A 16,924-nucleotide genomic window follows, 5' to 3' on the forward strand; every position below is an offset into this window, starting at 1 on the left:
ACAGTCTAGTTGCATACACTGCGCCCTCTCGTGTCCCAGGACTTACTTCGCTCGTACCCCCCCCCCCCTTTTTTTTTTTTTGCAGGGCGGGGGGTACGAGTGAAGGCACTTACTATTTTGCTTGCGCGCCGACATACAACAGGCGGCACGCGTAATTTTTTTTCCTAGGAGGGTTAGGGGCAGTGTCATGAATAATTCAGTTTTTCCTTTGAATCATTGCAAGACTTAGGTTCTCGTTCTATTTTCCCCTTAATTTAAAATTATCTCAGTGATAAATTTGGAGAAGAAAAATAGCTGATGAAAATGAGCAGCGACGACGTGGATTCGAACCAGGGATCTTTGTATCCATAGCTCATCTCGCTATCCACTAGGCTACTGTGTGGTAGCTCGACGACAACCGTTCTTTAAAATGCTTTAATGTATTTTAACTAGTTGAGTAACTAACAACAATGCTGTTGATGTCATTGTCCGTTCTCATGGATAAACATGAATTATTCATGACATTGCCCCTAACCCTCCTAGGAATAAAAACTACGCAGGCGGCACTTTGTCAGTTGGGGGGGGGGGGGGGCGGGCGGGCGGGGAACCAGCATGTTATGAGTGGGCACCAAGGGTGTTCCAACATTTCCCCCAAATCTCCAGGCCACCGCAAGTGCTGCAAATTCGAAACGTGGGGGAGGGGGGGGGTGCTTACTTTCTTTTGACGCTACAGTGCGCTCTTTTTTCTTATCAATTTATTCACATTTCACAAAGCTATGCTGTCCAGGGTAGTCAAAAATAGTCAATTGGATTAATTTTGTTTAAATAAACTCAAAACAAATACATGTACTTTAAAAAGACATTTCCTTGGTAAGCGGGAAATTTAAGGTTTTTTTGTGGGGCACCTCGGGGGGGGGGGGGGGGGGGCACCCGGCACTAGGAATTTGTGCTCCCCCCCCCCTTGCTTACGCACTTGTATAAAACCCCAATTTTGGAGGTGGACTAGGGTGAATTAGGGTCCGCACAAAATGTTTTTGATTCACGCTTCTGTGGTTAACCATCGGACTTAAAGGGATTTTTTTTTTAAAGATCATGGGGTATTAAATACCCCATGATCTTTAAAAAAAAATCCCTTTAAGTCCGATGGTTAACCACGGAAGCGTGAATCAAAAACATTTTGTGTATCTTTAAATTTCAACCTGAAAAAGTATTATTTAAAAAAAAACTGCGATATTTCTACCATTATGGAATGACTTTCACGTTTTCTGCCCCAAAATTTGTTAGGACATGCAGGGGAAAAAATGCAATTGTTGTGGAGCATGCATGCAATGATAGCATATCTTGAAACAGAACTACCCAAATGTCTAATGATGCAAAGCACTTTCTTTCCTCTTTCATTTGAACCGAAATTTATTTAGGTTGACATAAATTAACAAAGATACAATGAAAATACTCTTAGAGCCAGCTTATGGACAGCTCATCCGCCAAACAGTATGTATAATATATAAAAATACACGTTTACTACAAATAAGGGTTTAGTAAGGGTCATTTCCTTTCCCCAGTCTAAAATGAAATCTTTGGGCTTTTTTCATCAAGGCCAAGAGAAAAAATAATCAAAGAATGGTCAGCCAAAATTAAAGCAAAACATCCTGATGTTTTTCATCAATCTCCTGTCCACTTTGAATGTTGTATACAGTACTTTAAGTTGATGCAATATTTAAAATGCAAGATGTGAAGTGACAAATCTGTCTCCTGAAATCTTCTCATTTTTCACATTTACAGTATAATGCAGCTCAATCAGTAAATTAAAGGTGCACTTTTGTCTGTAGATTGCCAAATTGTATTGTTTCATATTTTCAACTAGCCTTACTTCCAAGGTCTGGGTAACAGAAAATCCATATAATGTCTTACATTTACAGAAACACTTTTCCAAATAAAATTCTGTTCATTTGAAGTAGCACCAATTTTTTTCCTTGCCTTCCCTTTTTTAAACAGAGAATAAAGCCATCAAATTGTTAGTCAAACTGTCAAGACTGGTGCTGCTTAATTTAAAATGCATATCATGTAGCAATGCACTATAAACACAAAAGGCAATCCAATCAAGCCTTTGTACATTGTAGCATCCACGCCAGCCAGTGTAGTCTATACTGGCCTAGGTTCTTAGACGGTACTCTGGCCAACAGAGTCCATACCTTTCCTATTTAGACCTTGTAAGGTTAATTATTCATGAACGCTACCAACTATTGACTGACATAATTTCTGACCAATCAGATCGTTCTTTACAAAAGCTGACCTTTTGAATTGACCTACCAAATCAAATGTGCTATCCTGAAAAGCACTCTCAAATTTGACGGTGTTATTCCAGATCTGAATATTCAATGCATGGGAAAACGTCAACAACAACAAAAAACAGAGAATCTGATTGGCTGAAGATGAGTGTAAAAATTGTATAAAGTTCCACAATTTTTAAAATGTCATCAAACATTTCCAAGCTTTGTGGAAAGACCCAACACCTTATCCAAACATTCTATTAAAGCCAGCAGTGCACCATATTATTGACTACTAATTCTGTACTATTTCACCATGACTCCTGTAAGACTTGTTAAAATTTGAAACAGAACATGAGTGAGTTGTTAAAAAGAATTTCCCATGTCATTTATGTTTCAGTAAAACAAGCCTCCTCAGGTGATCAGTGGAGGGTTCTAGTTTCTCTCAACGGCCACCTTCAAAGTTTACCGGTGCTTTTTGGCAGTAAATGTTTGCATTTTATACGAAACTGTTCACAGCTCGGGGTATTCTGCCACTAGGAAATATGTCTTTTTGGTCATACTTCAAACAGCTTATCACAGCAGTTTAGCCTCAATTTCTGTGTTCACACCATTGCATTTAATGCAAAATGGTGTACACAAGTACTTTTAGTTTACTACGGCCTCCCCATGAACAATAAATAGCACTTCATAACCACTTGCGAAAGCTCCGTTGAAGAGCAACAGCATGTGTACGCATTGGTTCAAGCGCGTTTGGTGCAAAGTATGCAGAATTATTTTTCACCCATATGTGCAGTCTTTGTGCACAAAGTCATGGCTTCTTCACGTGAGTGCCAGGCGTAGGGCAAGGATGTGTTGAACAGTCCTGCCGAGCTCTCTCTTAGTAATGCTGAGTGGGTACTTGACAATGTGCACAGGGTCCATACACGGCACACATGCCCAGCAGCCTCTGAGAGTTTGGGCCTGCAAGTCGACTTTCATAATGTTTGAAGTCCAAAATAAGTGTGGTTATTTTGAAGGTGCTAGCTGTAGCAGACTTTCAAAGTCTGGCGTGCAGACAATCCTGTGCTTGACTTGTCCTAACCGGGTCATCTCACCTGTCCTATCATCATCATCTAGCTTAATGGACATCAGATCCTAAAACATACATAAAGCCAAAAAGAAGAATGCGAGAATCAAGGATTAAGCTTTCAAGCCATGGTTGTAATCTTGCTTGACACACAAATCCTGGCAACGCCACTTAGAACAAAACAGTCAAATGCAATGGAACTTATGTGAATGGCAATTGATGAAGAGCACCTAACATAAAAATTTTCACTTCATTTTGTAGTCTAGTTTTGAAATATGGTTGGGGGGGGGGGTTACCTCAATGGTGGGGGGGGGGGGGGTACCTCAATGGCGGAGGGGGGGGGGGGGTTACCTCAATAGTGGGAGGTTTACCTCAATGGTACGGGGGTTCCTCAATGGTGGGGGGGGGGGGGTACTTCAATGGGGGGTTTACCTCAATGGTGGGGGGTGTACCTCAAATGGTTTCCCCCCCAAGACAAAACCGGGGTTTGAGAAATTACCTAAGACTGATGGTCTAAGTACACACACACAGCGGGCTACATGCAAGTGGGCCTTGTGTACAGAGTGTGTTTGTGTTGATCAAATGTGTAGCTACCCCTCCCTTCTTCCCCCACCCCCTTTCTTTCTTTAGGTCATGTGTTTTTGTTTAACACCCCACCCCGCCCCCGTCACTGCGCCTTTGAGGCACATTATCATACTATCAACACATAGCCATACATCCAGGAAGTGAACGACTATTCCACACAGCTACAATTGTCCTGCTGGCTGTGCCATGTGTAATTCAAGGCAATGCACTTAGCCCCGACAACTTAATAATTCAAACTCTGTTCATTGCATATGTGAAACTTGACAAGTAAATACAGGTAGTTCCATTAAACAACCTCAAAATATGCTCTTGTAAATTAGGGTTCTTAAAATAACACAGCACTAGTTATGTGCTTGTAGGTTAATTACAGGTTAGATAGACGCTTACAAATAAGCTTCAAATGTTACTGTACCTGTAAAAATCCACATGGTGTTCCCAAGGTAACATCAAGTGTAGCATTTCCAAGGACAAACCTCGTCTTTCCAGATTTGAGAACTTGAAGCTTTCCTAGATAGCCTTCTGGCAGACTCTCCAATGTACACTTGGCTGGTCTATTATCCTAAGGGTCATAAAAACAACATTATTTTGAGCTGAATATTCAGTTGGACAATCCATTTTTTTTTAACTTGTCAAAAATAGTTGTGCAAGGGTGCTTTACAATTTACTATCGATGCTCTACAGCAATCAATGACGTCTTGGGTCAAGACTACACAAGTCACAGTTCGTTACCTCTTTAGTCTTCTTCTGTGACTCCTGATCCACAGCTGGTGTCCCTGGCTCCCGTTTGACCTTTGGCCTCTGGTCTTCATCATCATTGGACAGTGGCTGACCAGGGAGGGTGTCCGGCAGTTGGAAGAACATGAGTTCACCCTCTGATTTTATGCGTTGGCCAAATAAGGCAGCACATGTTGTCCTTTTGGGGAGTGATTTTGTTGCAGTTTTTGGCTGTGCATCAAGCTTCTCTGGGATTGGTTTGGTGTCAATAGCTGTCATCTCAATGTCATTGTCATCACTAGGTTCTTTTTTGATTTCTAAACAAATATAATAGAAAATCATGATATCAGTTTGAAATTATGACAGAAAAGTCTTTAAACTGCATACAACAAGCAGGCTGTATCTTCAAACTTTGATGTACGTGCACATGCACATTTTGAATACAGAACAAGTTTATGGAAAATAATGCAAAATTAAACAATTAAAATGAACTCGAGGTTGAACCCTGAGGTACTCCGTAAAAACCCTGTGAAACCTCCAGGTAAACCCCAAGTGACTGCCTGATTCATTTTGCATTCTCCCCTTATTATTTTTCAATTCTCTGTACTCTGTACAATGCATGCATCAAAGTTCTCCCATCTGTGCACAATTTACATGTATATTTTTAATTAGTGTCTTAATGGTCCTTAGTTTTTTAATGTTTACATTTTGTGGATGTAGTTTTATATGAGGGTTCCTTTCAAAGCGGTCTTGATAGTCACTAAAATGGAATCCCTCTCTAGAGATTACAATCAATAAATATGACATCAAGTATCTTTGATTGGGGATATTAAACAAGTTCATCAGCTCACCCATTATCTTGTCATCTGCACATTCCGTCTTGGCAACGTCTCCCTCATCCTTGACTTCTTTCTTCAATGTGAGTGATGAGACCAGTGGCAGGTGAATAGGACAATACTTTCTGTCATCTTCATCTTTGTCCAAGTCACTCACAAACTGAAATACATTATTGTCATTTTTAAGTTAATCCCGGAAATTGTTGTCATGTCAAATATAGGGTTTCTGTTAAGGAGTGTGATCTTACCCACCCCTCCCCACCTGCCCCTCCCCACCCCCTCCACCCCACCCCTCCCCCCAAAAAACTGTCAAACTGAGTGATATATCAACGTAATAGTAAAGCAAAAATGTAAGGTCTGTCATGAGCCAATTAACAATATGGACCATCAGGCCGAAATGTATCTCCCAGTTCAGTGGCATGAAACAACAGAGAATATTTTTATTCCCCCTGGATGGGATACCAATCCATCGCAGGTTACTGCCCAGCTAATGCTAGACCTCATTTATACTCCTGGGCGTAGAGAGGCAAATGTGGGTAAAGTGGCTTGCCCAAAGACACAACATATGACCAGCAGCTGGATTAGAACCCCTGAAGCTTTGATCATGAGTCACAAACCCTTACCACAGGTTCACACTCCCGCATATGACAAGTATGCTTTGCTTTTTCTCATGCATTTAATAGAAGTGAGAAAACAAAGGTGCTCAAGACTCTCGTTTCAAGGGATTCTATCACCTAATGAATGAGCACACACCCATAGTATTATAGCTTCAGATAACCGTCAGGCAGTGTCTGTCTGTAATGGTTTGCATTGTGACTGGCGAGGGAGATGTAGAGAATCCATAGATTTTTTGATAAATGACTTACATCATCTCTGAGGATTTCTTGCATCCTCCTTGCTTCTTCCTCACTCATCTTCTCTCGTTTGATGGATTTAGTTGAAGATGATGGAGTGCGGGCATCCCCTCCTCCCCCATAGTGACCGCCTCCTATATCCCAGAATGTACAACACGAAGCCATCAATATCAAACAACAAAGAAGTCTTTTGTTTGTTCCCATCCAAAGACATTCCGGGAGTTCATGCAGTAAAATGACTATTGTTGTTGTGTTATCATCAACTATTCATTAAAGTGCATGCTTCAATTCCTTGAATCTTTGAAAATAATTAGTATTTTAACAACTCTTAATGAGGCATCAAATTGACAACAAATCTCATCTCATTATTAGGTTAATATTAATTAGAAAGCACAAACTAATGCATGCACACAGTGATTATAAACTAGGATCACTTAAAGGGGCACACTAGGTCCTAAAATCCCCGAAACTTTTCTGTTTTGGATTGTTTACTTATCCTATTTCAAACATCTGGTTGAAAGGAAACCAACCTAATGTCTTACCGTTCCCGAGAAAAGACACACAAAAAAACCTGGTTGTTTACATTGGACACAACGGAGTACAAATACGTTTTTCCTGTCGTCCTAGTCAATGTACGGTATACACGTTGTGTGTGTCTATTACATGTACATGTATAACATACATAGGCCTATACAGGAATAACACAAAAACGCCCAGTTTTTAAAGGATAGTTGTGTGGATGTCTATATCCTACTTTTTCCGATTAACAGTATTTTGTTCAAAGCGCATTTAGTAGCCCAATTGGGCTGTTCCAGGACGCAGTGTCACTTTAATACACGTTGATGGTTCCAGTGGGCATCTTGAAAACTGGATTTCTTTACAAAATTAACTACACGCTATTAACTTTCTAGGCTTATTGAGGTTTGGATGTAAAAGACTGTTCAACATACATGGGAATAAAAAGCCATATGTATGCCAGCTCTGTTAGCCAATGTATCGATTTAAACTTACCTTTTTTATTTAACCTGTCAGCAGGGCCCTGTTCAAAAATGGAACGTGATTGGATAGTTTCTGGTTTGCCACGCCCCCGACCACGCCCTCGGCCCCGGTCACCTCTCTCAGATCCTTGATTCTTTTGTTTGGTCGTTGATGGTTTGGAAACATCTTTACTGGTGCTGTGTTGACATGCCAAAAAGCATTAAAAAATGTACATTTTAAAACTGTAAAGCAAATACCCTGATCAGTGCTGGGTGAGGCAGTATGGGAATTACATTGTTGGGACAACAAAATATCTACAACAAACTTTGAGAGCTTTTTAATCATACAGGGTGAGTAAAAAACAACAAAACCCAAATGTCAGGACCATTTTTTAGTGAAGTTCTGCATGTAGCACTTTCAATATCTAGGATATGAAAGCCCTTTTCATAAGCTTTCTTTTAGTACAACAATCATTCAAATCACTCATGTACTTTTCACATTACGGAATTTTAAACACAAACACCTTTTTAAACTTCTGTCCACGGATCACAAAAAAAGGTAAGATTTCCTTCAGCAAAACGAAACAATTCACATAGGGATGTGTGTGAATCGTTTTGCTGAAAGAACACTTACCCTTTTTTGTGATCCGTGGACAGAAGTTTAAAAATTAGCCCATTCTAGTATCTCTTTTTTGTACTCATTATTACAATGTAAGTGAACATCTTATCTTGAAATTGTAGGAAATATTCAAAATTGTACTAACCTTTCTCTCTGGCTTTTGTCTTTTCTCCCAGCCACATTCAGATTTGGTTTAAAAGCTCTCTTAAATTAAGGAGAAAGACAATGTTTAAAAAAGTTTAGTTTGTTGGTACAATACCCACTTACAGACCCTTTGGCATTTAATGTAGGGGCAGCATTCAAATAATTGAGCAGACTATTCAAAAGCTAACTCACTCAAGCTTCGCGTGAGTAAACACTCGGTTTAATTTGAGAATACGCCGCTCATTTTGCAGTCTATAACTCTCAAACTCTAACCTTCCAAAATCCTCTTTGCAAAATGGAGGATTTTGAAGGATTGAGGCTTTACTGCAAAAATGTGTGGCTGATTTTGGAGGATGCACTGTGTCAAGGTCTTGGGCCGGACCTTGTATTGTTTATGCTCAGCCATGCATAAACTTAGGCCTAGATTATACTTTAAATCCCCCGCACTGCTCCAGGATGTCACTGGCTCTGCCTCGTCATATTGACGGTGATTGCTGGAAGATTTTGCAGGATCTGGATCAATACTGCAAGCAATCTCCCGTTATGGGATGTATAGCTTATCTGGATTGAGGCAGTGGTCATCCCTCCAAGGACCGCATTCAAGAAATAACGGAGGATTTTGCAGGATTGGGGCTGTATGCAATTTTGACATGGAAGCAGTTGGAAGATTTTGCAGGACTGAGGTTGCATCCTAGCAAAAAAGCCTAGGGAGTTAAGGTTAATTGCTAATAACCACACAGGCCACTGACATTTTACAAGTACAAGATGTTTATACAGAGCACTCAGTTTGTAGTAAAATGAACATTACTTGGCAAGGAAAACAAATAGTACATGTAAATCTTTTCCCTGCGACAAAATTCAAAGGGAGTCAAGGAAAATCCTGGATTTGAGCTACATTCACTGTTGTAGGTCACATGATGGCTAAACAACCATACTGAAACAATGCAGGCTCACAAAGAAGTCAGAAATGAGAGGGGTTTGATTTATAAATATAACTGACATACAATTACAGATCCTTGTCATTTGATTGGTTGAACTCACATCACGTGATATTCATTATTGCTCCCATTCACGCTGGGGCTCAAAAAGTCCCATTCGCCCATGGTGAATGGGATTTACTATTCAATAGTTAGGATCATCCTTGTTCCATGGCGCGGTATTTGTGTGCAAATGCATGCTGGTGTGCGCGTTGAGTGTAGCGCGTATTGTTCCCAAGAGCCAGTACCTGCAGAGTTGGGTTCAAACATTTTGTGAAGGGGTAGCTTAGAAGAGAGAAATACCTTTCCCATCAATTTTGTATTGAAATAGAAGTTCATTTTAACTGTAAATCAAATGACAAGGGTCTATATGTCAGTTATATATAAAACAAATAGTGAGTGGCTTTCAATTGTGAAATGGAAGAAATTTCATTACTCGGTAAAGTCTGAACTTTTCCATTTCACTTGACATGGAAATTACCTTTTGTACTCCCCCCAGTGTCAGGTCCCTTGCTGGTCGCAATGAGGGAAGCCTAGTGCTAGGATTGACTGCACCCCCACGACGTCCAGTAAGCCCCCTGGGTAGGGGGCTTGCACACTCCCCAGGTGACTGCTGCTGCTGCTGCTGCTGCTGCTGCTGCTCTGACATGTTGTTCTCTTATCAACTGAAGGCTGTGAAGAAATGGCCGAATACACTCTCATTGAAAACCCATTTTTCAAGTTTAAAGCTATAGTCCATCATTTGCAGCTGTCGAGCGCAAAGTGAGTCCCCCGCGCAAGTTTAAACTTGCGCGCGCATTCATTTCCTTGCTACAAATTGCGCACGCAAGTTTAAACTTGCGCACTGCATAGATTTTCCCGGCTACGCATACAGAGCCGCTACCCTATTTTGCCCCTGGGTATACTCATGCAGATATGTAAAATTATTTTTAAAGCAGATTTTTTTCTCCGATTTAATAGCATCACTGAGCTTCGGGAGACAATGCCTTAATGCCTTTTTTTGAAACATTTGATTAAATTCATTAATTAAATGATTTGCAAATTTATTTACCTTTTAAAATAATTACCATTTTTATATGCATAGCGTTTTTAAGTTGTAAACATTTTTAATATGAATTATTGAGCCTGGAATAAAAAATATTTGTTAAAGTAATACATTTAATTAATTAATTAAATTAGTAATGCATTCATTAATTTTTTTCAAATTATGCATTTTTGAAGTGTACACAGCGCTTGTTATGTTATGCAAGTATTTCTAAAAACACTATGATTGAATTATTGTACCGTACAATTTATTAATTGTTAAATTAATTAGTATTTTTTTAGGCAGTGTATATTTTGCCGGAGACGGCAAACCTTTAGTAAACGTTAGTTTGCCAGATATGCACTGAACATGCGCAGTTACTGTTTTTTTGTACTTAAACATTTTCCGGTGACAAGTTTTAGTCTGGCTCCATGCCAAAATTATCGTTGTTACCTCGTATTCACAAGATGGGATTCAGACCATTTTATAATTTCGGACTTTATTTCCCTTTTTAAAAAAATCCTCCAAAGCCACAAATCTGAAAAAAAAAATGTAATACTATGCAAAAAGTGTTTGAGACATGTTAAAATAATAAAAGAAGAATATTCTTATTTATTTGGGGATGAGAAAAGAAAAATGTGGTGCGGTCGGAATCGAACGCGAGTCATCCCGCTTACTAGTAGAGCCTTTGCTTAACCATTACACCAAACGTGCTACACAACTTTTGGTGGGAATTTAATACATCTTATAATTCAGCCCTATTTTAAAGAGTACAGCGCCCTCTGTTGATATGGATTGCCGCCGGCAAACCTTTAGTAATCGTTAGTTTGCCGTCATTACCTCCGGCAAAATATCCACTATCATTTTTTTTAAGAGTAAGTACTTTTTTAATTGTAGAATACAATTGGTGTCACTGTCAGGTTGCAACATTTTTTTCCCTACATTTTTACAGAATCTAATTACCTTGTTTAAAAAGAACGGAATGATCCATGCAAATGCGATTGTTGATGATTTTCCTGATTCTGTCGGTCTGGCAACCAGCCCCCAGCGGCGTATATATAAGACTTGAATTTGACTTTGAGCACGAGTTTGACTTTGCCTTTGGCCGGCCGGGCAAAGACGTGACCTCAGCGCAGCTGGCCTGTTATTCATGTTTGCTGCCCTCTATTGACATTGTCTGTCAAAAGTCTCCCATTGATGACAATGAGGGCATTGCTCGTCAGCTCGGACGCAATTAATTTTTTTTCTGTAACCAAGTTAGTCAATTTATTTATTTATTTATTTATAACATTTATTTACCCAGGGTATTCCCGAACAGTTTAAAACTGGTTTCCATTGGGGCCCTACATACAATAAATAATGACATGTATATACAATACATCACAAATACAATACAGTTCAATACAATGGGATAAAACATTATTTGATTAATGCATAGTTGTTAAGCAAATATTGTAAATACAATATATTTTTAATCTATTATAACTAAATTTACAGTGTGAAGGCTTTACTATAAGGTGGATTCAGTGAACACGAACAATTTGGATCTATCTTGTAACATTAAGAACAAACAATCATGCTGTTACTATATTCGCTGATTACGGGACGGGGGCGAAAACCCCGCTTTTGGGAGAAAACACGGGGAAATTCCCATCCGGCTCCTTATTATCTCCTTATTATTTTGGCAACAAAGTTTTGCGCATTCGTCAACTGGTAGAATGGTTTTCAGACTTTACTTCCCCTTAAAATAATCCTCCAGAGCCATATGAATCACAGACATAAAAAAAATGACACGTATTCCATCGATCATAATAATAGCACTTGAAAATTAAACACAATTTAAGAGAGAAAATTCACTCACTTTATGTTCAACGCATGCGTATTATAAATGATTTTACCATTTGCCCACCGACGGACAGTTTTCCTGGTTTTGCCCGCCTGGATCCCCGGACACAGTTTCTCATTGCCTCCCTCAATGTTATTCTGTCATTTACCTCGACACTTTGCCCCTCAGGATCAGGATATTCTGTCCCCATGCAGAAATCGCTTGTCCCCTCCGCCCTCTAACACAGTAAGCTACCCAGAATGCATTGCGTTTCCGGAAATTATTTTACAAACGATTAGCAACCACCCAAACGTTGTTATAATAATATAATAATGATATCGGAGTCTTATATAGCGCACGTATCTACCAACAATTAGGTACTCAAGGCGCTGGAAATTATGTCTATTATTAAAGAAAGGTAAATAAAGTTTATGAGAAATATGAGACCCATTATGTAGCACCTTATAATGGTTTACAAGGTACTGCGGCGCATATTGCAGCCACTGCCAGAAACACCGGGGCAAACCCCTTCTCTTAGCGATAAGTGTTACTGGGTTTTTTAACGTGCATTACACAACACACGGGACCTACGTCCCATCCAAAGGACGAAGCAATAATGGTAAAGTGCCTTGCTCAAGAGCACAAGCACCATGTTCCCACGGTCAGGATTCGAACCCATGTACCATGGCACACGAGTCGAACACCGTAACCGTTGGACCACAGCACCCCACATAATGTTACATGTTTATGGTTGTTTCATAGACATCGCAAATAACGGCTTTGTACGGCATGACCCCCCCCCCCCCCCCCCCCCCGGCATGACATCCACATACATAATTTGCGCTAATAGTAGTACGAGTAACTTGGACCCAACTTATCGCCTTTTGAACAATTTTGGACATGGTCTGGCGATAGTAGCTATAGGGTCATTGACCCAAAAACCCAACGTTGCCCAACAAAAACATCAGATTTCACCCTCAAAAATGGCCCGTTACTAGATACGCCACCTGAGGCACAAGTAGACATCGATGATTAAGATGGTTGCACTGAAGTTTACTTGCGATCTGGATGAAAAGTGAAAATACCTCAGGTGGCGTATCTAGTAATTTGTAGGCCTTTTGAGGGTGAAATCTGATGTTTTTGTTGGGCAATGTTGGGTTTTTGTGTCAATGACAGAATTGTGTTGTTCGGCATATAAGGATTAGCTTGGACCTCGCCAGACCATGTCCGAATGTTAAAAAAGGCGATAAGTTGGGTCCAAGTTACTCGGACTACGCTAATAGCAGGGATATTCTGTTATGTGCCGTGGGCCGAGTTTATTTTATCCAATGTCTTATTTTTTGGGGTTGCCACACCCAAGAAGAACGGAAATAGGTCCTGCAAGTGTCATATACATGTAGTCTGAGAGCCCAGTGAGGTTTAATGAGAATATCGCGCACAAAAGGTTTGATGGTGGCAGCGAGTAGGTGGGGGTGTCCAATCTTCAAAACTGTCATTCTTAAGTGTTACACCCCATGCGTTTGGGAGGGGGCACCGCCTAAAGACCCCCAAAATTGACTTAATTAGAATATCGCGCACAAGCACGGTTCCAACGCGAAAATATAGTATTTGATTGACCAATAACTTATAAGAATGAGAAATCCCGTGCATTCCATGCTTAACAATAGCCTAATTAATGCTAATTATTCACCTTTAATTAGAATTTTGAGCACAAGAGCGAAACTTTCACTAAAAGCTCATTAACGTGACCAAAATGCAAGATCCGCAACTTAAGAATGAATATTCCCGTGCATTTTGTGCTTAAGAATGAGTTAAAGTTCAATAATTAGCCGCCCGCTAAGGAATTATTTTGTTATGTGTTTAATTAGAATGTTGAGCACAACGATCATTCCAACACCAAACGATATTGTATGAGTCAGCGTTTGCAGAATTTCAACTTAAGAATGAAAAATCTCGTGCAAACTCTAAGTTGAGAACGGCTTTATTTACCGCTAATTACGATTGTATGGTATGGAGGCCGATTTCTGCACGGCTTAAATAGTGAAAACGTATAAGTGTTAAATAACACTTATACGTTATTCGCAATTGCGAATAACGCGAAACACTTGTTAAATAGCGAAACTCTTTTGTGAACTAGCGCAATAGGATTAAGACAAACGTATCAGATTGCAAAACAAACCCCCAGAATCGCGAAATACCGTGGCAGTAATTTCACAAATAAACAATTTCCAGGCCACACACAAGTGCTGCCAATTTGAAAAGCGGGGAAGGGGGGGGGGGCTGGACCTCTTTTGACGCTTCAAAGCGCTCTTTTTCGTATTAAGCCCGGTTCATACGAACAAAATGCACCAATTACAAATTGAAATTACGACTTTCCCGTGCTTCCTTCTGGTGAAATTCGTCTCTAAAAAAATTAATTTGCCAACCGAAGTGGAAGTTCATGCGGCGTTCCTGACAGGCAGCTAGCCGAGTTGAAGTAGTCTGGTTCTCTGACCAAAATATTTCCCTTTCTTTAACATACACACGTGAAGGGTACTGCGCATGGTATATCATATCCGAAAAAAACATCGCATACGCGATCAGAACAGCCAGCCAATCATAGTGCCGCACGCCTCAATTTAGCATATTATAATTAAAGATGCGCGCACTGTGATTGGCTGGTGGTTCTGATCCCGCATGCGATGTTTTTCGGATATTATAGTAGCCTCGACTCCAGGGGCGCTTGCTGGGAAACAACATGGCGCTGCAAGATCGTACCCACGGGGCACGAGGTTGATAGGGCCAAAACTAGGCGCGTTCCCCTTCACATGTGTACATTAAAGAAAGGGAAATATTTTGGTCGGGGCGGGACCAGACTACTTATACTCGGCTATGTAGCTGCCTGTCAGTGTCAAGACGAACTCCACTTACTGGCAATCTTGCTTAGAGACGTTCGATTGCAAGTCAGAGTGGGAACTATCTTGGGTAAGCCCTTCAAAACCAACATCGGCGTGCCTCAAGGAGACTGCCTCAGTCCCATTCTCTTCACTCTATACCTGGCAAAAGCACTGAGACAACTTGACCCGGAAACATCCGAGACACGATTCACTCTTCAGGATCACAATTACTGCACGCAGACACAGTCCCAATCCCTTCCTGTGGAACTCGAGAACCACAGCTACGCCATTTGCCCGCCAGCATACTTTGAGATGGGATTACAGTACGCTGATGACATCACTTGGGCAAGTAACAATATCCACCCGATAGCAACTGTGGAGAGGAAGGCACCTGAGGTACTAAAAGAGCGAAACCTCACAGTAAACACGTCTAAGACAGAGAAACACCTCATCAGTAGAAACGGAAGCAACACCAGTTGGAAGAAATGCAAATACTTGGGATCTTTTCTCGATACTGAGCAAGATATTACCAGGAGGAAAATACTTTCGATGGTATCTTTCAACAAATTCAGGAATGTCTTCAACAGTGATGCAATCTCAAACAACACGAAACTCCAAACATTCCGCGCCTTCATAGCATCTGTATTCCTATACAACAGCGAACTATGGACATTGACTAAGTCACTAGAAGAGAACATTGATGCATTTCACAGAAGACTGTAGCGTTCAATCCTAAATATAAAATGGCCCAAGAAGACAGAGGTGGCAGCAAGTCATTTTTTTGCAAGTCCAAGTCAAGTCACAAGTCATTGTTTGCAAGTCCAAGTCAAGTCACAAGTCATTAGGTCCAGTCACAAGTCAAGTCACAAGTCATTAGGTCCAGTCACAAGTCAAGTCACAAGTCATTTGGTCTAAACACAAGTCAAGTCACAAGTATCTTTGTCCAAGAACACGTCAAGTTGCACATTATTTTGTCCAGCTGTAATAAGCTAAAAGAACCTGGCGTCAACTTACGAGTTATTTTGAACATGCCTCCTTAATTCCCCTTTTTTCAATGTTGCAATTACTATTCTTGTAATTTATCACATATCTGTCGGATATTAGCCCTTTGTATACTTACTAAATTTACTTTACATTGTAGAAATAAATGCTGAGATGACATGAAAAAAAACTTCACTCACTCGATTACATGTATAGTATACTTACACTTTATTGTTCAATTTTCATGTAAACTAAACGCCTACCAATGGGTTAGGCTATCCGGTATTTTACATGCGATTGACAAAGGCCTGCTTTCTTTTCATGAAAGGTTCCTTTCAAAGTTTGTTCAACCATGACATTAAGCAAGAGACTTGGTCATTGAAAACCGTGTGTAGTTTGTTGTGACAGTCTTATTGAAAACTTTTGAAACTAGTGGGAACTATTCATTTTACTGGATTTAGCGTCTGACTTGGGTTGGTAACAAGTCATTTTTTTGCAATCCCAAGTCAAGTCACAAGTCATTGTTTGCAAGTCCAAGTCAAGTCACAAGTCAAAGCTGCTATTTACAAGTCAAGTCACAAGTCACAAAAATAGCGACTCGAGTCCGACTCGAGTCCAAGTCACATATGACTCGAGTCAGCAACTCTGCAAGAAGATCACCAATAAAGAACTGTACAGGAGAACCAGCGAGATCCCTTGGAGTACTGCCATTACCCGAAGACGTCTTAGGTGGACAGGCCATCTCCTGAGACTACCCGAGGAAGCTCCTGCCAAGCAAGCACTTCTAGAGGCAATCCGCAAGAACAAGCTACCAAGAGGGGGACAACGAACCACGTGGCTGGAGAGAGTAAACAAGGACCTGACAACCACGGGGGTCAACATCAAGGATCGATGCACGTGGCACGTGGCATCAGACAGAGAACAGTGGAGAACACTTACAGAGTGCGCGATGTCAGATCAACTTGACGCAAGCGCCTAGATGATGATGATGTCAGTGTCATGAACTTCACAACTTATTTGCATATGTATTGCGCTGCTTGCGTAAATGAATCACGGTGCGAGAACATAATCGTCAAGTCGTTAGATTTGTCGCAACTAGTCTCATACCAGCCACGCCGATGGAGTTCGCCTGAAGTTCACAGACAAAATATGACTATCTAACGACTTGTCATCAAGTCTATATTCGCTTGCGCCTGA

At 40.5% G+C, this 16,924-nt stretch overlaps 1 protein-coding gene across 1 annotated transcript; it reads right to left on the minus strand.

Annotated features, from left to right (window-relative positions):
* Positions 1-1,360: 1,360 nt before the first annotated feature.
* LOC119731183 (DNA-directed RNA polymerase III subunit RPC4-like) lies at positions 1,361-11,202 on the minus strand. The gene is made up of 9 exons (XM_038204249.1): positions 11,009-11,202; positions 9,503-9,693; positions 8,046-8,104; positions 7,316-7,479; positions 6,317-6,438; positions 5,466-5,610; positions 4,630-4,931; positions 4,313-4,459; positions 1,361-3,383 (listed from the first exon to the last, which is right to left on the minus strand). Exons 2-9 carry the CDS (start codon positions 9,668-9,670, stop codon positions 3,255-3,257), a joined length of 1,236 nt encoding a protein of 411 aa, XP_038060177.1. The 5' UTR covers positions 9,671-9,693; positions 11,009-11,202; the 3' UTR covers positions 1,361-3,254.
* Between the last annotated feature and the right edge of the window lie 5,722 nt (positions 11,203-16,924).

The sequence above is a fragment of the Patiria miniata genome, unplaced genomic scaffold, assembly GCF_015706575.1.
Source record: "Patiria miniata isolate m_02_andy unplaced genomic scaffold, ASM1570657v1 HiC_scaffold_23, whole genome shotgun sequence".
Classification (NCBI taxonomy): Eukaryota; Metazoa; Echinodermata; class Asteroidea; order Valvatida; family Asterinidae; genus Patiria; species Patiria miniata.